The sequence below is a fragment of the Cricetulus griseus genome, chromosome 4 (assembly GCF_003668045.3).
Source record: "Cricetulus griseus strain 17A/GY chromosome 4, alternate assembly CriGri-PICRH-1.0, whole genome shotgun sequence".
In the NCBI taxonomy this organism is placed as follows: domain Eukaryota; kingdom Metazoa; phylum Chordata; class Mammalia; order Rodentia; family Cricetidae; genus Cricetulus; species Cricetulus griseus.
In genome coordinates this window covers 11,966,376-11,990,817 of record NC_048597.1, presented here as the reverse complement: position 1 = coordinate 11,990,817, position 24,442 = coordinate 11,966,376, and the positions used below count along the sequence as shown (strand labels likewise).

The window sequence follows — 24,442 nt, the reverse complement described above, 5'->3', positions numbered from 1 at the left end:
ACAAATATAGAATGGCGTACTCCATATAGCCTCCATCCAGCTTTCTATACATAACCATAGTACATCTTGCATAACTACTGCACAATTAACAAACCCAGAAATGCCGTTTTAAATTTAAAATGATGTGGCCTAACTGGTGGTATTCTCATTTAATTTTCTTTCATATCTCTTTACATGTTGGCTCCTTCTCTATTTCAGAGAGGTTAGACTTGAGTTCTTGATCCGGACAAGGGATTCATTCTCTACCCCACATTTTAAATTACATCCTCTTTCCGGACGGCATTGGACATCCCTTCTCTGTGACATAGCTGTTGTTCTCTGAATATTGGCTTGGGATTTTGATTTAGGTCTCTCAGAGTGTCATGGCCAGGGCCTCATATGAATAGCCCAAATCTTAATTTCACGTTAGTACATACTATACTTAATAGGGAGTTAGTTTGTATCTTTCCAATTAATGCTATTCTTTATTTTATATATATATATATATATATATATATATATATATATATTGCATTTATAATGCTGAACTACTATATTGAGTTGAATGTTTATTTTATGGTATTCTTAACTTGATCTCATGATTTGTGGAACACTTCAAACTGGAGACAAAGAAGAATGAAAGCTTACACAAGTTAATAAAACAAAGGGATTTGATTTGGAGGCTCCATTGTCAGTTCATGGCTTGTTATTTGTGTGCAGTGTCCTGCTCTTTCTCTCTGGTATTATGAATGTTATGGTATATTGCCAAGAACCCTTAATTTGGTCTCCGTGTCATCTCTGCCAGCATAGCATCTTGTTATTTATGATAATAAAAAGTCCATCTTGGGATGTTCTTTGGGAAGTACAAAAAAAAAAATCCTTTTCTATCTTATGTTGCCCCTTCTCTTTTATATAGGTTCGTTGGAAGGAGAAATCTAAATGGAAAAGTTATTTACAAAAAGATAGTTAGGAAAGTCTATTTACAAGAAACTTTGTAGATGTCTGTAAGACCTTTACCACTCTCCCATCAATAAGCAAAGAGAATGTGTGTGTCACAGCAGCCTGTCCTGTTGCTTTCTATTGTCAGGGTTGTTCAAGCATACATGGAAAGAGACTGTGTGTCATGATAGTCTGTTCACTTGCTTTTTGTTGTCAGGATATGTTCAAACATAGAACCTCATCGCCCTCAAATGACTAGAAATTCCTGGCTTCCTGGCCTGTGACTGGAATGAGCATCATGAGTTTAATCTACAATTGCTGCATACTGATGATTGAGCACAGATACTTGTGTCATTAGCTCTTGGACCATCTGAGCCTTTGGGTTGGTTTCTAAGACTCTACTGTGGTAGGGAAGACAAGATCTAACTAACCAGGCTATTCACACCTGCCAATTTCCCTTTATTTCAATGACAGGAAATATGATTCTGGGCATGGGTAGGATCTAGTGTTTCTAGTCCACAGAATATTCTTCAGTTCTTGACTTGTCTACACATCCAGAATCCAATCCTCACCCTTATTCTCAAATATCTCATCTTTAATTTAGCTAAGAACTATTTTATTTATGCCAAGATATTTTCTTTTACCTATAGAAATTAAATATTTATGTGTGTTTGTCAGGCTTCTTTGTGCTGTTAAGGAATTCTAGGAAGATGGTATAAGGAAAACTATTGCTCAGGAGGCACGGGATTGTTTGGAAAAGCCATTGTGTAATGGAGGACTAGGATTGTGGAAATGGTTAAACCAGCAAAAGCCACAGACATTAAAAAGAAATAAATCAGTCCTGTAATTTTGTGTTGGAGACTGCTAGCAGCAGGGTGCCTTTAATGCATTACTGTCACATGAATATTTTCATTGTTTTGCCTCTGGGCTTTAAAATGCAACTAATCCACTACCCACAAAAACCATTTGCATAAACAATAAGAAATGAGCTGGTCAGGCTGCATAGGGACAGCATGAGAATTACGTTAGCAAGATGCAGATGTAATGAGAATGTTGGTCTCAGAGCAGTTTGCATCAGAATCCGCTGAACTGCCTAGGAAGGACTTCAATTGAGGGTTCTTTCGATATGGCTATTGTCCTTAAAAAAAAAAAAAAAAAGATAAAAAGAAGAAAGGAAACATCTGGCTCCTGTTACTCCCCACCCCATCTCTTTCTCTTTCTGTCTGTTTCTCTTTTGCCCAGCTTCCTGGATTCAGAATTTAGAATTCTTTCTACTGTCTAGGATAGGCTAAAAAGAAAGAAAAGAAAAAGAAAACTCTCCAACTAGCTCTCCTTTGAGCAAGTGACAAATGTGTCCATGAAAAAAGCATCCATCTCAGAGGGGCAGTGGAGGTCTGCAGCTAAACTTCTGCACCCCTTGGCATGTGACTGAGGAACAGGATTTCTTCTGGTCTTTGACCTTCCGGATGTGCACACTTCTCAGTGGGGTAAGACCACCAAGGTGTCCTGCCTACTATGGCTGAACCCATGGTTCATCGGTAGCTTTACTGTAACTAAACAATGAAGTTCTCCACTTAACCTGCTCAGGATAGGAGATACTGCCAAAATTTGTATTTTTCTTTCTTCACTTGGTTCCTGAGGTGTTGTTCTGTTTTCTTTTGTTTTTTTGACACTCCATTAGAATCTGATGGTTTACTGTTAGTCTTATTGTTATCTCTAGGAACATTCTTGGGCTCAAGCTGACCTCTTTGACTATTTATTCATATCAGTAAAAACGGAAACATAAACTCTTTCTCTTAGCCAAACGGAATAATATTCATGTAGTTGACTGTATTAAGGGTGGAGTAGGGAACTCTATAGCATGAAGTTAATATAGAACAACTATTTAGCTCCCAATCTATATGTTCCATTGAGAGATGGCTTTCTTATTTTACTATAGTAAGGCCTTGAAGTTGGTTTTCTTTTGCATAATTTGAAAAGACTACATTATGCATTGGCTAAAATATTTATGATGAATTTGGTCTTGACATCTCAATATTTATTATATGAAAAGGAGTACATACCTTATTCTGCATGGTGTCTGAGGGGAAGCCAAATGATGCTTGTCTCCTTCTTCCAGGTACTTAGAAACAGTTGGAAACGCCCCACAACTCAATGGAAATACAAAGAGTAGATCTGGGAAGCACAACTGAGATGTAGCTTTATACATGGTCAGCTTTAATACAGAGTATCCTAGGAGAAAGTGTGGGGTCAACAAGAACAGGCAGAGAGAAGGGCAAAGGACCCAGGGAAGTCCTGTATAAATCCACTATAAGTTATAGGTGAGTCACTCCCCATCATTAGGTCTTTGCTTCATAGGAAAATCAGGACTCTCCTGAAGGACCTGTGCCGACTTTCCATCTCTAACACTGCTTGGCTTTAGGGAATGAGCTTCAGTAACTTGAGGACTTGAAGACTACGTCTTAATTAATTATTGTTCAGCCATGAAGTCAGGAAAAATACATGTCTCTTCTCTTGGAGGTGAAGACACAAGATCTTTAGTCAGAAGCAGTTTTGGAGACTCCATGGCCCAGGTCCTGCATGCACGTTGGCCTTTGTCGAGGGACACTACTGAGGACTTTTCTGGAGACTCAAATATTTGTGAATTATCTTCCTACTTGAAGAAGAATGTGTCCTGCTGGGTGTTGGTGGTGCATGCCTTTAATTTCAGCACTCAGGAGGCAGAGGTAGGCAGATGTCTGTGCATTCAAGGCCAGCCTGGTATACAGAGCAAGTTCTAGGACAGCCAGAACTACACATAGAGAAACCCTGTCTCGGAAGGAAAAAAGAAAGTGCCTTCCACACTCAGAGAGCCAGTAAGTGTGCTAGCAGTGATCCAACATGAGGTCATAAATCCCACTGAAATTGGCAAGGTGTCTACAGAAACTCATCTCTGTAGGTCCATTTCCTTATAGACAGTTTTATTTCCTCAGTTCTTAAAGCTTATTGAATATTCTATATGGCATGTACTTTAGCATCAATGCTCCTGAGGTGTATCTGTTTCTTTGAGCTTGTCATTTTCCTCTTTCCCATTAAGCATCTATATTTCAGGGTCCCGTGTAATTCACCGAAGCGTTTATCATAATTTCTAAGCTGAAGTAAAATCCTTCAGTAATAGGTATAATTTTCATCAAAGGGTTTCTTTCCTTTTCTCATTGTTAGGGTTCTGTTGCTTGATATGAAATGGGAGCTGCCTGTAGTTAAAACACTCTGGTTTAGAAGGATGAATAAAAATGATTCAGGCCATTTAGTAGCTTTCCTTTTCCTGCACCAGCTTCTTAGGAAGTCTTCTTTGTTTGCCAGGCCCTCCCGACTCACTTCCTCCAGACCTACATAGGAAATGGACATAGGTGTTGTTCCTTAGGTTCACTTAACATATCAGAATACTTAAAAACTCTTTGGTCCATGAATAGATCTTGAGAAAGCAAGACACAATATGCAGTTATGTTACTTTTATTTCTAGTTTCTATCTAAATTTGAACTTAATTCCCTTTCTCATTTTTCCACCATCTGATCACGTCTTTGTGCTGGTTTCTGATTACAAGCCAACTTGTAATCATTCAAATATTCAATAAACCTACACTAAGCTATCTTCATGTTAAAAGCCATTCTGAGTACTATGGATTCATTCTTGAACAAAACAAATAAAATCCCTTCATTGATGGAGTTTGTATTGTAGCGAAAGATAAAGCATTAAAAGAAGAGAGGGAAATACAGAAGAGAGAAAGATATGACCCAAAGAGAAAAGTAACAGGGAAGGAAATGCTGGGGCTGCAGGCAGTTGAGTTTTAAGAAGTACGGTCAGGCAAAATACCAAAATGATGACATTTCATCAAGGAAACAAGGGCATAAGATGCATGGATAACGGGCAGTAGATTTTTGTTTTTGTCTTCAGCATCTGGAAGAATTGAGTTGTTGATTATGGAGAGGTGAAAGGCGGGAGAACAAGACATCTGGAGTCTGTTGTTGGCTGTGATGTCTCAGAAATATTCAAATGGAGATGTCAGCAGGCACTTGAGAATCTGGAGTTTAGGAAATGGGTCAAGACTGGAGGACATAGAAAGAGATTGTTCTAGTCAAGGGAATTAAGACACTTTTATTGCAGATTGGTTATATTTAACTGCTCAAGTGACATGTACTCAACGTCCTGTTTATTGCTAACAGGCTGTGTAGCTCTTCTTCTTCTTCTTCTTCTTCTTCTTCTTCTTCTTCTTCTTCTTCTTCTTCTTCTTCTTCTTCTTCTTCTTCTTCTTCTTCTTCTTTTCCGAGACAGGGTTTCTCTGTGGCTTTGGAGGCTGTCCTGGAACTAGCTCTTACACCTGGCCTCGAACTCACAGAGATCCGCCTGCCTCTGCCTCCCGAGTGTTGGGATTAAAGGTGCGTGCCACCAACGCCCAGCTGTGTAGCTCTGTGTAGCTCTTCTTAATGGCGGTCTTTTATTATATATTTTAAGGTTCTTTGTCATTGTTCTCATCTAGAGCTGGAGCCTGCGTCCCCTCCATTTGAGCCATAGGCAGGCCTTTCATACTATCTTGACCAATTGGGCGTGAAAGAAGTGATGTGAGGTATTTCCAAGCCAAGAGCATAAAAAAATGTAGTTTCTGTGTCTCTTTAGCATCGTCATCTTTGGAGCTGAATCAGCATGCTATGAGAAGGCTCAGGCCACGTGAGAACATGCATGAGCTGAGGTCAGACTCCCTGTTTCTAGACTGAGTTAAGTGAGATGGTAGGAGCGATCCTAAACATGGCAGGTACCATGCCAAGCGCAGATGCAGCAGTCTGAATATAAAGGAGAAAATGAGCTGAAACCAGCATCTCTCTCTCTCTCTCTGTTTCCTCACTGCAGATGCAACTTGACCAGTGGCTTCACATGTAGGCAGACTAGACTTTTGTACCACAAGACAAATGCTTTCTTACGTTGCTTTTGTCAGGTGTTTGGAAATTACAGTGGGGGAATTCACTAAAATGAGCTTCCTCTGTTAGCACTTTGTAGAGAAGACACCATCATTCTCCACAAAGCCCTACTCAAACCACTTTGTGCCAAAATAAAAATGCTATTGCTTCAGCTACTGCTCAGAGTGCTAATGATCACAGAGACTTCATTTGCGAGGTGGATAAAGTAGGGTCGTATGTTGTTCTTGTTCTCTAGATCGATGCATTCCCAGTGTGTGAGATTCTCTGAGGGCATACAGTAGTTGCTCACTAATTGTTCTCAGTAAATGAATCACATTGAAGCAGGAGTGGTCATCTCTCCGGTTAAAGGGAAGAGTTTGTGAGCACTAAGAAAAATTTCCTGGTTTTGAGAAACAGAGTTTAGCTTAGAAGAAACTCAGTTCAGGGAAGGCAGTTCATGTATGCATGAGAAGAACATGATTGCTCAAGAAAACTTATTAGCAAAGAGAGTCATTTACTTTAGAAATTACTGCGAAACCTTTTCAAGTAGCTAATGTTTGAAATGAGATGCTATTCGGCCCCAGAAAGGGTTAGTTGCTGGAGAATAGCATTTGTTACTTTAATCACCACTGTGGGGTTTCATTTTCTGACTTGAGTGGCAAGTGCAGGGAATGAAACACATTAAAATGAAAGTGCCGCTATTACATAAATGATATGTACTCAATTTTCCTATGTGTAGAAAATCATACCACTGCAGGGCCCTTAAGATGTTTGTGGGCAAGGAGGCGGCAAGGGAAGAGAATGGACTCAGGATGTGTTAAACTGTGAAAAATTAGTCTTTTTATCATTTTCACTTGGTGAGCTGCATATTTTTCTTAGGCCTAGTGGCACTGTAGAAGACCCTCATTCCTCACTAATGACAAAGGGACTCCCTGATTTTGGAAATCAATTTGAAATTCTGCATTGGATACCCCTTTATTTTAGTTTTTGCTGTATTTTCTTAGACACTATTGTCTTAAAAATTTTATATGTAAATACCCTAGGAGACCCTATTATTACCTTATGTTACAAATGAGGAAACTGATTCCCAGTGGAGGATGAACCTGCCTCAAGTCTGAGCATGTGTGAACCGTGTGCATGCCTAGTGTTCACAGACAGCAGAAGAAAACACCAGAGACAGCTGATGGGGGAAGTACTTCTGTGTATGTTTATCTTATTGATTGTTAAATGAAATACTGTTTGGCTAATGAGACAGCAAGTTAGACGGGACTAGGAGTCAAAGAGGATTCTGGGAAATGTAGTAGAGAAGTGGTTATCCAGGCAGGAAGTGACATAGCAAGGAGACTCATATTTAGCAAGGAAACAGGAAGTGTTCTCCCTTTTCCCCTTGCTCCTCCAGCAGCACAATGTGATCCACCGGCAAGGAGGGATGCCAATAAGGTGTCCGATAAGATAAGTCTTATAGAATATATAGGTTTATGATAGTTAAGACTGAGCTAACAGATGAGAATCCTAGTCATTGGCCAAGCAGCTTTGAACCTAATACAAGTTTCTGTGTATTCATTTGGGCCTAACTCTGGGTGGGTGGCTGGCATAAAACACACATGTGGCAGTGGGGCTCGGTGGCTTTAGGAGGACGGCTATGAGCTGCCATGTGGGTGCTGAGAACTGGACACAGGTTCTCTCCGAGGGCAGTAAGTGTCCTTAACTATCTCCAGCCTAAGATGCAACATTCTTGAAGTAGGTTCTAAACAGTCTTTCACTGAAACCAAAACAAAGCATTGATTTGCTGTCAAAGATACCGTTTCAAATAATACTTATAACAGCATATTTTTTCCAAAAGAGAATAAACATTCTTATTAAGTTATTAAATATGTTGATGAAAACTTTCAGCTGTTGTTGTGAACATGTGCCCATGTTAGAGCAAGTGATGTGGACCACAAAATATGAAATAGTGGTAGGTGAAGTTAATCTACACAGCTTAAAACTAGTAGAAAGTAAATGCTAGGCTTTGAATGTATGCATCCTTCCTCAAGTCCAGTGTTAATTCTGACCCTCAGGTTGATGGGTTCTAGAGGTCGTCTATGGGAGTGCAGCTCTCATGAATGGGTCTACTATCATGTTATTTGAGCCCAACAGAGACTCCTTAACCTTTCAACATAGGCGTACACAGCTAGGAATTTAGGCGATCACCAGACACTGAACATTGTATATCTTTGACTTCCCAGTTTTGAGAAACGTTTCAATTGTTTGCAAACAACCCAGGTCCTGCACTGTGCTACAGTAAATTAAAGCATCACCCACACCAACTGTTGATGGTACTCATTGCTGAGTAGTGGCTCAAGAGTCGGCTCTTTCTCCTTCTCCATGCTGTGTGTCCCACAGCTAACAGGTATCCTTACAATCACCATGCAGGCTAATAAAACCAAACCAGGAACCTAATTTCCTAACTCAGGGGAATGGTCTAGGTTGAAGCTATTGACATATATGAATGAGAAGGAATACTTCCCATGTGGCTATTATTAACTCAATGTGGAGAGGAGATGGATGAGCCAGAAACTCCGGAGCCTCCAGCATCTAAAACGTTCACGGCTTATTCAAAAGGGCTGTGTTTATTTTGAACATAGTTTTAAGTCTCAAGGGATTATCAATGGCTCCAAAATAAGAATGGGATATAGGAAAATCACACACACACACACACACACACACACACAGACTTTCTCTCTCTCTCCCACACACAGTCACACACATATCTCTCTCACATACACAGTCACATGCAATCACAAACTCAAAGCCCACATAGATTGAGAAACAGATCTGAAGAGTATTGAGTTGAAAGGACTCAAGAAAGGAAAAATAATAATATAGTTATGTTGGAAAGCCTGGCAGTCTTTGACAATATGTATGTAAAAAATATTTTTTTTAAAAAAATTAAAAACTTTAATCCTAGCACTCGGGAGGCAGAGGCAGACAGATCTCTGTGAGTTTGAGGCTAGCCTGGTCTACAAAGCTACACAGAGAAACCTTGTCTCAAAAAAACAAAACAAAATTTAAAAACTTAATCTTATTTTATGTATGTGAGTATTTTGATGTCATATGTGTGGCACACGCATACATTGCCCAGGGAGGTCAGAAAAGGACACCAGATATCCAGGAACTGATGTTACTGTTCTTTGTGAGCTGCAATGAGGTGCTGGAATTGAACCTGTGTCCCCTAGAAGAGCAGCCAGTGTTTTTAACCACTGAGACATCTCTCCAGACTGCATTGTTAAAGCTAGCCACCAAGGTCTATTCCCTTATTTGGCTGCTTCCTCCTCCTGAGACTGGCTACTTCAATACTACCAAAGTATTTAAGTCTAGAAATCAAAAGCCCCCTGTGGTTGCCCTAATTAATTTGTCCAATCAAAATTAAACACCTCATCCTAACACGTGGTTTCCCCTCTTACCTTTGTAAACTGCCATTTGCCTATGGGCCATTCCTGTCTCCTCTCTATCCAGAGGCAGTCCTTTGTCCCTCTGAGACAAATACTCCTTCCTCTCTCTCTTGTTCCCTTCCCCTTATCTCTTGTCCTCTGTCTCCTGTCTTTGTCTCGTATTGCCTGCCTTTTGTCACTCTGGGGCAAATTTATCTCTTGTGTGCTGAGAACTTGGTCTTGGATGTCTTGTGCTAAATACCAGTCCCTCCAAGCTGGCCTCATGCTCTCCCTGCCATGATGGGACTATTTCTTCTGGAGCCACAAATAACCCTTTCTCCCCATAAGCAGCTTTGGTCAGAGTATTTCATCACAGCAACACAAGAGGAATGCATACAGTGGAGCACCATTTGAGGTAAGCTAAGGAAAAAACAAGCTGTCTTTGTTAGTATTCAGGCATCTGTACTGCCTGCCCTTGAGGTTCTGACAGGACACACGCTCAGCTGCAGCCACTAAGAGCACCACCTGTGCTCATTCACTAAGTTCCCTTTTAAAAGGGCCCTGCCCACCTCCCATCTCTGTCTCTGCCTGCCTCACTGTCTCCTCCCCCTTCCTCTTTTCTCTTCTGCTGCTCCTGTCCCCAGAGGTTGTTCTCCCCCACTCCTCCACCCTTTTCCCAATCACTTTCCCCTGATAAAAAGCCCCCCCACCCAAGCTCTGTAGCATGGGATCTTTCCCTCGAGCTCTGCTTTTTAAATTACAACAGTCGTTTCAGTGGCAAGGTCACTGAAAGTTGGTTTGCAGTGTCTCAGAAGTTCAGCAGTACTGTCGCACACACCTTCAAGGAGGCATTGCCTGGTGAGTTTTAGCTCACCCTGATTTCTGGCCTCATGCTGCTGCCACTATGCCTTTCCTGTCACGATGGCCTTTTGTTTGTGTGTTTGTTTGTTTTCTGAAGCCACAATAAACCCTTTCTCCCATAAGGCTCAGGCTCCTGAGACTCAGTGCCTATTGCTGTGGCCACTCAATACTCAGCCATGGGTTGAGGAAAACAATACATTACCTACTCCAAGGCTTGGGAACTTTGCAGAAGTGGCAGCAAGAATTTAAGGACTAGAGGAAAGACTGGAGTGTTAAGTAGCAATTTCTTCTGAATTGAAACAAACATTTTACCCTGGAGGGAGGGTCCTTAAGGCTCAAGAGGCTCTCAACAGCCATTCAGAAGAGGGGCCCCTGGAGACTCAGGAAGTCAACAATTCTAGGTACCAGGAAGTTCCTGAAATTTAGGAGATTGAAAACCTCCCTCTCCACTTATGAGTCTCTGCACTACATTTCTCATTACAGTAAAGGAGGCTGATAGCAGTAATTTGGGGGTGTAAATATTTAGAAATTAATTTGACAGACACATGTATTTAATAACCAAGGTTCCATAAGCAGTGAGGACCACTGGGAAGAAGAGACTCTTTGGCCTGCTGAACTGCCCGAGAGTCATGCAGAGAGCTCCAGGGATACAGCTTTGGTGAATCATCATCCAAAGAGGGGTAGGTTTTTTTTTTGTGTGATGCAGCTGCTTCTGAATCATCGACATTCATGTAACCTGTAACCCCTCACACATAATCCTGCAAGCAATCTCAGATGAACTCATTGGTTTGTAAAGTTTAACTTCAGCAGAATCCTCTCATTGGTCTGGTATAGGTTATCTACCCGAGACAAGTCAATATTCGTTTTTTATCTTTGCAGAACATATTAAAACAACGACAACAACAACTCACCAGCATAAAAACACAAATTGAACATCCTTCCCTCATCTCTCCTCCCTTCCTCTCTTTCTTTCTTTCTTCCTTTTAAATTTGGATTTTTTTGGGGGGAAACAAATTCATGCATACAATGAGATATCTTGTGAATGGTACCCAGACTTAGGCCTGAAATTTGTTTGTTTTATACATATTATACACATAGCCTGAAGCTGATTTTATACAGTGATTTTTGTTAATCTAATGTTTCTGGTGTGGGGTTTCCATATGAAATTTTATACCAGTGTTCAGAAAGCTTCAACACTGGGTTTGATGCCCAGCACGTGAAAAAAAAAAAAAAAGTCTTAGAAGACTTCAGATTTTAAGTTTCCAGAAGACAATTGTTTGCAATGCCAGAAGATTCCTGCTATTTATAGTGAGGCATAGTAATATACTTAGTGATACCACCATAGGATTGAACTGAATTAGCAGTCAACAAAGAAGTTATGTCAATAGGATGGATCAGCTAAAAATAAAAAAGGTAGACAAAAAATTACTATGTAGGTGGTAAAGCGAGACAGAAGGTTTGGAAAGTGAACACTAACATAGACATTAAGTTTTAATACAAAAGAAATAAACAGAAAAATCTGAAATGTAAAATAGCCTTTGAACACGCGACAGTATTTAACCTAACAGGAGATAAATACAAAGTAAAGCTATTCTGAGAAAGCTATTCTGAGAAAGTAAAGCTGTTTGTCATTCAACCTGCTATTGGCACCAAAGTCCCTGCTCCAGCACCCCACTGTGTACCATCAAGATGAAAAACCTGTCCTGGAGGTTCCTTTAGACTCAGGAACTCAATGACTACAAATCTCAGCAAGTTCCTGAAATAATACTCACAAAGCCCCTCCCTCCTCAAGGTCAGATAAGCAGACTGCTTGGGAGAGAGGAGCCTGCAGAGAGCTGTGGGGTTTTATCTTTCCCAGAGTGTGGGGTGGCCTTTTTGTTGCTGCAGCTGTTTTTGAGTCAGTCATGCTCCTTCATCCATATTCCTGCCAGTAATCCCAATAAATTCAAGGGTTTGCTCAGCTAGACTTCCGGTGGAATTATTTCTTTGTGGTTGATAATCTATCTGGGGTAGAGGTGATTGTTTATGTTTCCCCAGGAAAGGTCACACAGTACTTCTAGATTGCAGCTCTGAAAAAAATATTTAAACTAAAACTTATGGTCAGTACAGCCATATTTGAGAGTTAAGTTTCATTGACATCAGCAGAACCGCATGCTATATTAGGGTTAGCCTACGGCATTTCAATTTGTCCTGTGTATTATCATACAATACTCATGCTTAACTGTTCTCAACGGAAAAAGGAGATCTGAGATTTTTTTTGGTGAAAATAACTTATAGTTGGGTGAATTTTAGCTGAGTTTGTCCACACTATAGTGGTGTACTGAAATGGAGAAGTTTTAGTTTAAAATATTGTGATGTAAAGCTAAAATGAACCTGGCTAATTCCTTAAAACTATTTTCTTTTCCTTTTTTAAAGATCAGTATTATTTGGCTTTCCCTTAGGTCCCAAGGCAATCTAGTCTCTGGTTCTTGGTTGCCCAAGCAGTGTCAGGATTGGGTTACACCTCATAGAGTGGATCTTCAGTTGTTGGTTGGTTACTCTCACAAGCTTTGTGCCACTGTTACCAGAGCTTGGCTGATTCTTATGTTCATGAGACACAGGACAACAAAGAAACAACATTTGTAAGAGCACTCAGATCTAAAGCCACTTTGAAACCCCAGGTCTCAACTATGATATGTGGACGGGACCATTGGGAAGTGACTAGGTTTAGATCAGGTCAGGTCTCAGGATGGACTTAGCATCCAAGAATGATGAAAGACTGGAGATTTTCAGGGAAGAAGCTAGGAAGAAGGCCCATCTAGAACCAAAACAACACCATCCCAATCTCATTTCTAGGTAGTAGGACTAGAAAAATGGGAGGTTTAAGAAATCTAGTCTTTGGATATTATTTCTTGTTGCAGCAGCTGGAATATAGATAAGCATTTTCTATACAAGATTGATTGTGTGCCTAGACCACTAAACTGTAGATCAGGGCTGGCAAGATGGTTCAGTGGGTAAAGATGCTTGTTGCCCAGCCTGATGACTTGAGTTTGATTCCCAGAATACATAGTGGAGAGAGCAGGTTTCCCAGCAAGTTGTCCTCTGAAATTCGTAAGTGCATTGCAGCATACATAACACACCACACATAAAATAAATGCTATAAAACAGTTTATAGATCAGTGGTTTGCAGCTTGTTTTCTTAAGAGATGTTTGGCAGGATCTGGACACTTGATCCCCGCCCCCCCAATTGGGAAATGTCTGCTGGAAATACTTTTGTTGTCTAACTTCTTGAGACAGGCTCTCACTCTATTGTCCAGGCAGGCCTTAGTCTCTTGCCTCCCACCCAAGTCCTGGAATCACAGGCATGTGAGACGTTGTATAGCTCAGGAGACATTTCTGGTTGGCATTGGGCAGAAGCTGGTAAATGTCCTACAATGCTCAGATCCCCATGAATGCGAATGACTCTCCACAAACTGTGGGTAGTGGGTAGGTCCGGACCTTGCTGTAGAGGTAGCTTTAAGCATCTTTCTAGGGCTGAGGATGTATCTCACTTGGTAGAGAACTTACCTAGCATATAGGGAGCCCTGGATTCAAATCCCAGCACCCCACTTATGGGGCACAATGGTGCACGCTGTAGTCCTAGCACTTGGAAGGTGGAGGCAGGACGATCAGGAGTTTAAGGCCATCCTTGGCTACATGAGTTTGAGGCTAGATTGTAATACTTGAGACCCTACCTTGAAATAAAATAAAATAAAAGGTTTATTTCTCTACAACTTTTCTCTTTGTTTTTGTGTCTCACATTGGGAACATGACCACCAAGATGGTGCAGCACAGCCTTTTAAAACAGTAAGGACCATCAATCAGGCTTATGAAATATTTTACCAGCACTGAGAACTGTGTTCCCCACAATTTCCTTTTCAGGCTCACACGTAGGTGTGAATGGATTTTCACACATCTAGAGCACTAAATAATCAGCTCTTACCATCGAACCACACCAGTACAATGGTGCCCCTCCAACAGCACATTTATCCACATGAAAACTCTATTTTATACAAACTGTAGAATGCTTAGAGGAGTTGCCTCCGGATGCCCTCTCTACTCTTTTCCTCCCCCACCCCGTTTTCATTTTCTTCAGCATTGTTAAAGTGTTTTAGACTAGAGATACAAGGAACCTGCCTCTTTCCCCCACTACTTTCCCCACTCAATGTCCACAATCACCGTTAAAAAAAAAAGTCTTGCCTGGAGTTATTTTATTTAATTTATTTATGTAATACAGTGTAGAAAGCTATCATGGCATAAGCAATGATTCTGTACAATCATCCTGCAGAAAATTATTTTTGGAGAATTCTTGGTGATTTGAGACCAGCAGAACACTCCCTCCCCCCACCCGTAAAAGTGCTGACGATGACAGGGATTTTTTTTTTTTAATCAAAGATCCAAAGGTACATGGACAAAAAAAAAAAGTTCAAATTCTCAATGCCTAATGTGTGCACATAAAACAGGCACAAAGAAATCAATGTGTATCCTCGCACCCTATGCCACAAACAGAGCAGAGGCAGCAATCTGTACAGTAAATGCAATCATGGAAAAATTTTCCTAAATCATTTGGAATACTCAACAATGTTTAAAATGCATAGTGATCGGGAAAAGAACACTTAGACAGAGAAGCAGCTAAATGCCCACGTTCACACGAAGCATCCCCCATCGATTTTTAAAGCGTATTTCAAGTAGGAGTTAATTGTGTCACAAACCACAAGAATAATATACAACGGGCTATGGGGCTATGTGTGTGATAAATAATCAGGAGAGAATCTATTCATGCACTAGTTTGATACAGCTAATTTTTTTTTTACAGTACACAAAACCCATTAATAATGTAGTGTAGAGACCAGAATATAAAGAGAGAAAGAGAGAATACATTACTGATTTGTATATTAATTCAAGTTCAGGCATCTACTTGTGTTACAGCACGGCTGTCAAAAGGCGATGATGAGTAAATAATAAACCAGAAGGGCTTGTTTCTTTCCACGTTATTTTATAAATGAACACCGATGGGTAGTGAAGCAATGGTTTTGCTGTCCAAGTTCGGAGGCTGCTGCTGTGGCGGTTGTCTAGTTCTGCATCTGCTCAAAGAACTTATAGGTAGGATTCTCATATCCGTTCTGCTGCATCTTTGAGAGGTGGCGCTCCTCCGGGGTCACGGCAGCATCAACCTAGAAAGCAGGCATGAGACTCGAGTTTAAAACACACCGGCCCTGTGAGGGAGCCCGGCAGCATCAACCTAGAAAGCAGGCATGAGACTCGAGTTTAAAACACACCGGCCCTGTAAGGGAGCGCGGTACTACTGGGCAGTAATAGGACATAGTCTGCGGGGTTTTCTTTTCCCAAAGTGCATAACATCCACGCCTTTTTTTTTTTTTTTTTTTCTTTGTTTTTCCAGACAGGGTTTTTCTGTAACTTTGTAGACCAGGCTGGCCTCGAGCTCACAGAGATCCGCCTGCCTCTGCCTCCTGAGTGCTAGGATCAAAGGCATACGCCAGCACTGCCTGGCTTAACATTCATGGTTTTATTATCTTTATCCTCCAATTTCTGACATTACACAGTAGAGTGTCCATGGCTTATGCCGATGCAACATCTAGCCACTAGGTGGTGCTGAAAATCTTGATGGTTTGCGCAGGCCCATTGGCTGAAACAAATAGCTAACACTGAAGACATGGGGTGGCAAGCTAGAGAGAGCTTCACACAGAGCTCACTGTGACACTTAGAACTGGGCAGAGTATAATACTCAGCTCTCTGGGGTTCCAAGTATCTTCTATCATTTCAATATGCTTTTATATTTGTAGAAATGTTAGGGACTTCTGAGAACCTATTGATTAAAGTGGTAACATGTATAAAAGGAAAGCTATGTAGAGACATGCTGACTTACATGCTATATATAAAACACATGTTTTATACACATATATGTCTCTCTAAAATACTTACACATATATAATTTGCCATACTGGGGGTTGGATTCAGGGCCAGACCTGTATTCATGGAGACAGACAGACAGACAGACAGACACACACACATACACACACAGACACACAACACAGATTCAGACACACAAACATACACAGATACACACACATACAGACACAGACACACACACACAGACACACACACATACATACACAGACACACACACACACACACAGACACACACACACAAACACAGACAAACACACAGACAGACACACACCCACAAAGACACACACACACACAAAGACACACACTTCCCTGAACCCTAAGATACATAGGAACTACAGCCAGCTAAGTCATCACAGGGATTCTGTTACTACTTCAGGGTTTGCCTGTTGGATCAGGTCAGCATTATAAACATGCTCTCCCTCAGCCATTTTCACGAAGAGCCATGCAGGCTGACAGTCTCCGAAGACTGTGCAGGGCACTTATCTCTTTACGGTGGCTCATGGCTGTTCTTGTTTCTATATTTGCACCACCTCTCCCAGTGAGAAGGGGAGGTGCTTGCTTCAGTCTGCTGAATTAATAAGAGCTCAGCCTCTGCAGAACCACTAGAAGATGAAGAGAACCTGCTCAGATGCACACAGAATAAAGCGTCTTTTCCCCGGGAAAGTTAAGGCATATTCTAGGGGCTGTATTTCAAAGGCATCCTTCTTACTCTGTCCAGGGCTGAACTGACCTTGCAACCTCAGTAGGACCCCATTTACCATGGCTAAGCATTGCCAAGGAACATCTGACAATTTACCCAGTGTTTTCCTTTCTGATACCCCCAATGTGGCACAGTTTGGATTCAGCATGGCTGTCTCATTGCAGTGGTGGCTCCTAAACCCCAATGCAGGAAAACAATAACAACAAAAAAACCAAAAACCAAAACCAAAGCCAAACAAAACAAACCCCCCAGAAAACAAAAAGCCGTAGAGCTCACGGTGTCAGCATTGAGCGACCAGGTGTATGGATAGACCTATATAGATAGGTCATGACTAGTCCCACCTAAGAAGTACCTCAGATGGAGAGCCTTGCAGACATAAATCCCTTCACAGCCACTGTGTGACCCTCACAGCGACTCTTTAGCCTGGGCAGGAGACAGACTTCATGATACAGTCACCATGCAGTGGAAACAGAAGCTTCCATGCTCTCTCTGCCCACAGGACAGTTCCTTCTGCTTATTGCCCCAGGCTCCTCCCATCGTCAGGAGGTGGTATCCTGATGGGAGCTGTTCTCATCTTCCCTCCTGTGAGAGTTGCCTGCAGTCCTGTCCCCGGGTTAGTCCAGTGACAGCTCTGGGCATTTCCTCCTAGAACAAGTGCTACCTAAGAGCCAGCGTTCAGACAACACTGTTCAAATGGGTGCTCAGCATCATTGCCCTTTGGGACAAACACACAGGTGTTTTTCCCATCTCCTCTCGTTTCCTGTGATCTGTGCTGTTGTCAACAAATGAGGTCACCTTGATTTAATTGGCAACTGTGTAATTGGCCACAGGCTTGCCAGCTGAAACGGTTTATCTGTACAGATTAATTCCCGAAGTGTGAGCATTTGGTCACTCTCCCGGTCTGCTTGCTAGGGACCGGACTGTCTGCAATAATATGCCATTTGAACTTGGGCATTCCCCCCTCCCTTTGTGTTACCCCATAATTGAGATTCCAAAGAAGGGAGTTAAAAAAAAAATCTTGCTTCAGAGATCAAGCACGACTGCTGTTTCTTAAAGTAGGCAAATATACACAACAGCCGTCCGTGTGTTAGAATATATACCTTGAGGAGAAGCAGCAAACCTCTGCTACCTGTCAACAGTCACTTGCATTTCCCAAGAACAGCAGAGCACCTGCCTGTTTAATACTGTTATTTACTTTTATCTCTTCAAACTCCAAAACAAATGCTCAGGGGAACCCCACCAGAGACCCAGGCTCAGAGCTGGCTCAGCCCTGGCATCTCAATTCAGTCTTGTCTTGGTTTCTTTGATGTGCTAATCCTCGGTGCCCTTTGCTGCTGGGAAGCAGAGGTGTTCGAGATCCCTGCCATGGGGCAGCTTGGCCCTCAGTGTTTACAGGGCTCTGAGCTTCTCAAGGGATTGCTTTTACAAATGGCACCCGAGGAGAGGTGTCGGAATGGCACCTTTTAATCTCCAATCCTCTTGAATGCTGGAAGTGAATATTCATGTCTGTGGAGAAACCTCCGGCTCAACAGGCTCAACAGAGAGCAAGGGTGAGACTTCCTCAGAGCAAGGGCCCTCAATCCCTTCCTCACTGTCAAAGCTACCTCGAGGACTGTGCTAATCCCTTTATGACTAGGTGTGGCATGGAGAGTTCTAGAAGGAATGCGGGGACAGCATGGGATGGGGGACAGAATCTACTCTTCCAGGGGAAGGAACAGCCCCTTGTTGGAGAAGAAACCATGGGCATCCCGCTAATGTATAATCTCTCCCGTGATGTCTGGATTGAACAACAGAGGATTTGATCATCAGTCAGCCTGGCTTCAGGTATGGGACTCTGTCTTTCCCACACCCAAGCCTTTGCACAGCACAGCAGGTGGCTTCAATGGCCAATGGAGATGATGACAATGTAAAGAGCTGAGCCCATTCAGCCCAGACAGCTTTAAGAAGTAAAATCAATGTGCTGAGGGTTGAAGCCAGTGCATGCCAGGCAAGCACTCCATCATTGACCTAAACAGAGTTTCTTTGTGTAACAGCTCCGGCTGGGCTGTCCCGGAACTTGCGTTGTAGACCAGGCTGGCCATGAACTCACAGATATCTGCCTACGCCCAACTTAGAAATCTTACCCTCTGGCCGTGCCCTTTCCTACTCTGATTTTCTGTTCAACCCTGAGCATGCTTCCTTTTGTAATTATGATTCCATCTGTGCAGGTAGCTTAGTTTCATTCGTAGCCAGGATTAAGAAACTGCAGGTGGGCTCAGGACCTCCTTGCTTAGCCCTTTAAATCATCTTGGATGCTTTCTTTCCCCCTTCCAGTTCCTGCTCTCACTGCTGCCTGGAAGCCATCCATAAAACAGAAGTTTGGCTTCTTATTTAACCTCAACTGTCTCTGGCTGATCTGGCACACCAAGTTCACGGCCTCTGCACCCATCTTCCCAGGGAGAAAGGACCTTTAAGGTCATGCTTTTATGACGTCACCAGCATGACAACACATTCCTCAGGAGAAAGGTCATATGTTATGACTGCATGAAAAGCTAAACAAGCAACTTTTCTTATTTGGGTCATTCAGGAAATGACTGAGGGTATGGGGGGCAGGGAGAGTGCAGTCTTCATCAGAGGCGGGAAAGACACACCCCCTTTACATTCGATAATAAACAGATACGGCTTCACCTTATTTGAAGGTGAAGTGTCTCTCTGGGAGTGCTGAAAGTCTACAGTACATACATATATTTTCAACATCCCTGACAATGAACATCAGTGCAGAACCATTTAAAACGGGAGCAGAGGTGGGTAAAGGGGGTGGGGCAAAGATACTGTTGCTAATAACAGACTGAAATTGCAGACGTATTCAGGAAACAATATACTCAGGACTGTAATGTCATGCTTAGTGTCAGCTACCAAATCAGGAAACAAACCTGGAAGAATAAATCTTTGGCATCATGCTAAGCAAATCATTAAGTCAATATTTATTTATTAAAAAAAAAAAAACACCCAAAACTAAAACCAAGTGCTCATTTCTGATGGCTGTCTACGGTATCAATAAGAAACACTAGGCTTGTTTGCATGTCCATATCTCCCTCCATGATTTTCCTGGGCTTGCTATCTCTGTGACCTATGGGAGTCTTTCATTGGAAGAACAAGAACTGTTCTGGAAACACGTGCTCCCATCATGCCCCAGTGGAGTGAAATACAGTGGTGTTGTCTTGAGTTACCAGGACACTGGATCCATTCATTACTCATTTTTGTTCTTACTGAGGCAGGTCTACTCACTCATGAAGAAAATTAACCAGAGTTAGGAATAATGCTATTTCCACATGTAGGGTTCCTTCAACAGACACAGGAGATCAGCTCCAAAACCAAAGGAAGGATGCAGACGAAGTTCCTTACTCAATAAAGCGTGGTATTTGCATATAACCTACACACATTCCCCTGCACTCTTTATGCACCTGAGATGACTATGACTTATAATTCCAAATACAATCTGAATGCGAAGAGTTGCTATAGCGATTATTCAGGGAATAAGCTTAAGCTATTCATGCTCAGATGCACTCTTTTCCCTAAAGAATTTGGCTCTACGGTTGTCTGTGGAGACCCTGAGTGTGAGCAGACCCCCTAAGTCAGGTAGGGGAGGCTAGCACACGTGCAATGCACACTGTAGGCACTAGATAAGGGCTCTCTGAAGCCCAGGGCAGTGTATCTCACTACTGACGCCCCAGGTTGAGTGATGACACCTCCCCAAGGTAAGGGAATGGGGACAACAGTACAAGTAAGTTCTATTTCAACCCTCTGGCCAAATGCAGACTCAATACAGAGCTGGACAAAAACACAGGCTATCAAAGAGAAAGAGGGAGATTTCAGACCCTCCTCAGCATCCTTCTCCAGGACAAAAAGAGTCTAGAGGGAACCAAGTGAAAATCTAGACTATTTCCAGCAGCCTTTTGCTCTTTCTTCCACACTTCAGGAGTGGAAGGCGTTGCATTGGAGCCCTGTGCCCTGTACTTTTTGATGACATACATTGCCTTCTGAGCTAACCATCCCTGCTCGGCTGGCCTAGGGGCAGAAAGACTAAGTCTAGCACATTTGCAGTTTGGGGGCCTTATGGGTCCATTCTTTCCAGTCCCAATGCTTCTTCACTAGCACCTTGAAACTAAGATGTTTGTTCAGATGGAGGTCCAGGATAATACTGACTAGCACACCAAGGGCAATAAGGCATGCTTCACTGAGCTGTTGGCTCCAATGTCACTTCTAACAATTAATAGAAGAGTCATTCCTGAAAATTGGTAATGACTAATTAGTAAAATTATTTATCATTACCTGGTTCTACTCAGAGGTCAGATTACTTAAGGACCCAAACAAAAAACAAAAAAGCCCAGCAATGACTGTCTAGGTTTTATTACTCTTTTTTTTAAAAGCAGACACCCACCCTTTTTAATTTCTGACTTTTGTTCCTGTTTTTGTTATAAAAGGAAAAGCATACTTTTTTTCCCCCTTAAAGTTGAGTATCACATTTAGTCTTATTTTGGTTAATTTCAATACAAATTATGTTAAAGTAACAACCCAAAATGTTATTGAGTGTTCATAAAATTCACAGTAACCCAGAATGGATGAAAACCACAGTAAGAAAACAGCTGTAACCTGAGCACCATGGAGGGGATACTGTTTTCTCCAAGTGGTCCTTAGGCCAGTGTTCATTTTTTTCCCTGCCTGGACTTCCTTCCTTTTACTCACCCTTGCAGACATGCCTCCAAGTTTACCTACCTCCACCACGCCATGATGGATGGATGTGTACTGTTTCTTCTTCAGCATCACCAAGGTGATGACAATCACAGTTGCTATGACAACGCCGCCCACCATGAGTCCAATGATGGCGCCTTTGTTTGAACCCACATCTTCTGCAAAGAACACCTTGAAAACAAGCCAAGGAAAAGGACTGTAAGTGCAGGAGACACGGGAAGTAGAAAAGTTTCAGAGGACCTTCTGCCGTAGCTCAGTCAGGTCCGTAGCAATGAGCATCCTACTCTCCAGGGGAATGAGCAACACATGGCTTCCCAGGTTCTGAGAAGTCCATTTCAACAGTGCATCTCAAAAGAGAGGTCTGCAGGGACTTGAAATCCTTTGACAGGGAAGCATTTGGTAAAAATCACAGAGGTGCCCATCTTAGTTCTGGACACAGGTGAGCACTTTCCTTCCCACAACAGGTGGCTCTGCCTTAGCTAGTATTCAAACTGCATGTTCCATTTCCTTGAAGGGACATGTTCTATATACATCAGTAAATACCCTGAAACACAGGAATTAATCAGAGGGAACAGGACAGCCCAGTGACCTACTTCATAGCATGATAATTTAGTTAGATTCAGTTAACCACGGGATGCATACTCTAAAAGTGCCATGTTTTTGAAGGGAAGTAGTATAGGCAAAGAGGCTCTTAGAGTTACAAACAGCTCACACTCTGTTACGTTGTGCCTAGAAACCAAAATTGACTGCTTTACTCTGGTTGTTTATATCAAACATAAAAAGAATTCTGAGAGCATCACAAAGAAGAAATGTATTCACTGTGATAAATTCTCTGATCTGTATGCATATATATCATATATATGTCCTCTATGCTTTTTACAAAAGCAAACAATTATTTTTTCAGCTTTGTCTACTTAGGTGGAATAACAGATACAGACTATACTTTAATCATCCTGTTATATAAGAGATGATCTTACCGTAGATTAAAAAAAGGTGTGTGTGGGGGAGATGACAACTATTCCCAACCATATACCACATTCATTATGTAAGTCAGGGAAAACAGCTCCCTAAATAATCCTTTCCATTCGGCTTCAAGACAGACAAATGACCGATTTTCATCGCTAAATCTATCACCATTGCAATCTGCAAAGATGCAGTAAAGGAGAGCAGATAAAATTTTCCTTTCTTTTTTTTTTTGTTTTTTGATAATTTCTGAGTGGATGTTGCTCATGTTGCATCTGCAACAAAATTAGAAATGGTTCATAATTAATCCCCTTGCTAACCAAATATGCTAGCTCAACATATTTATTAAAGGAAATCATTAATTAGCTAATGATAGTACAATGAAGTAATCAGGAATAAATGTGAGTCTGGACATATCCCTATGTCTTTAAGGAAATACTGTAATTCTGCAATATTCATTGCCCTAATTATAGTACATTATCTTATCAACTAGCACAGTAGAGAGAGCTGATGCCCCTAATTGCCGCCGTTGCCATTAGTCACTGTGGCATTACAGGAGTTCATGTCGTTACGGAGAAGGGCGCCTATGACACCAGCTCAGGAAAATGTGACTCTGAGCCTTCATCTTCTGCTCTGGGCTCCAACTCGCAGCCCTTTAGCAGTTACCCCAGGTTTGTTTGTAACTCTCTTAGCTTCAGCCGGAGCAGGAGTGCCCCTCATTTCACAATAAGTGACACAGCAATACACTCGCCAGTGAAATGTATGCTTCAGAAGGCTGGCTGCTTTTTCTTTTCTGAAAAAAAAAAAAACTAATGCAAATCTGAATCCCAAGCTGGCTTTGGATTTGCTACAGTAATTCAGAGGCGAGGAGCCAAACAATAAAGGCTTTTTCTTTTGGAGATTCATACTAGGATCTACACACTTTATTTATGAGCACTGGAAAGACATTTAGAGTCATAAAGGGATCAGACTGCAGGCACACACCCTCCACCTGACAGAGGTGCTGGACAACTTATCAAGTACTACTCTATGAAAATTTTATTACCACTTTTTGGTTCACCACCAAATGCATGAGAAAATCGTCTTCTTTACTTAAGTCCTTTATTATGATAACTGGTAACATGGAAGGAACTCTAAAAATCTGGGATTTGGCTTAATTGAGTTCCTGAGTTTTGGGCAAAGAAGATATATACATATCTTTATATATATATACATACATACATACATACATGCCTGCCTACAAAGCAGATACTTATAACGAGAGCCGATCCGTAGTCTCTAAGGTTAAGATATCTTTATTCAGATAAACACCAGCCAAACGCAAACCAGAGCGTGCCAGGGACAGCAAGGCAGGCAGGCCAGAGCGAGAGGGGTCTCCCATGTGCCTTGCAGCCCCTTAAAAACCTATCACACGTCATCCTGACCTCACCTTGACCATGCCCTGACAGGTGTGGTCAGGCACACCTGTAGCCAGTCTCTAACAGGCTTGGCTTACTGTCCCCTACAGATACTTGCTTTTCTATTCATTCCAATTTTAACACCAGGGAGAAAACTGCCATTGTCTTAAAAGAAATGACTATGTCCTTTGCCCAAGGTTTTTGAGGAAGGACACTAATGGGTAGGTGAAGTGTCATGGTCACCTCTTGCCTCCACCCACCTTAACAGGGTCCTGATGGGGGAGGTCCTTCTGTGTATGTGTTTGTCTTATTGGTTATAAATAAAGTACTATTGGCCAATAGGAAAGCAAGATAGGTGGGGCTAGGAGTTGAGGAGGATTCTGGGAAATGTAGTAAAGAAGTCTTGGGACCCAGGCAGGCAGTGACATAGCAGTCAGACTCAGAATATAAGCAGGAAATCACTCTCTTGCTCTTCCTCCTGCTCTCTTCTCTATGGAGCCACCATGTGATCCCGGGAAGAGGACACCAGTGGAAGGCGTCCTCAATAAGATAAGTATTATGATTATGGTTGATAATGA

The 24,442-nt window shown here is 41.9% G+C and overlaps 1 protein-coding gene and 1 long non-coding RNA gene across 7 annotated transcripts in view; one reads left to right on the top strand and one right to left on the bottom strand.

Annotated features, from left to right (window-relative positions):
* Nucleotides 1-7,765: 7,765 nt before the first annotated feature.
* LOC107980198 lies at nt 7,766-11,358 on the top strand. Its single transcript, XR_003484772.2, has 2 exons — nt 7,766-9,678; nt 10,688-11,358. It is a non-coding gene; the product is annotated as an uncharacterized LOC107980198 (long non-coding RNA).
* Nucleotides 11,359-14,343: 2,985 nt separating this feature from the next.
* App (amyloid beta precursor protein) overlaps nt 14,344-24,442 on the bottom strand; it is a 217,962-nt gene continuing 207,863 nt past the window's right edge. For all 6 annotated transcript variants that reach the window (XM_027412361.2, XM_027412362.2, XM_027412363.2 and 3 more), the window contains 2 exons: nt 21,529-21,675; nt 14,344-15,316 (listed from right to left, as the gene is read on the bottom strand). In XM_027412361.2, coding sequence (XP_027268162.1) covers nt 15,215-15,316; nt 21,529-21,675 — 249 coding nt within the window. In that variant the 3' untranslated portion in view covers nt 14,344-15,214. The remainder of the gene's footprint in view (nt 15,317-21,528; nt 21,676-24,442) is intronic.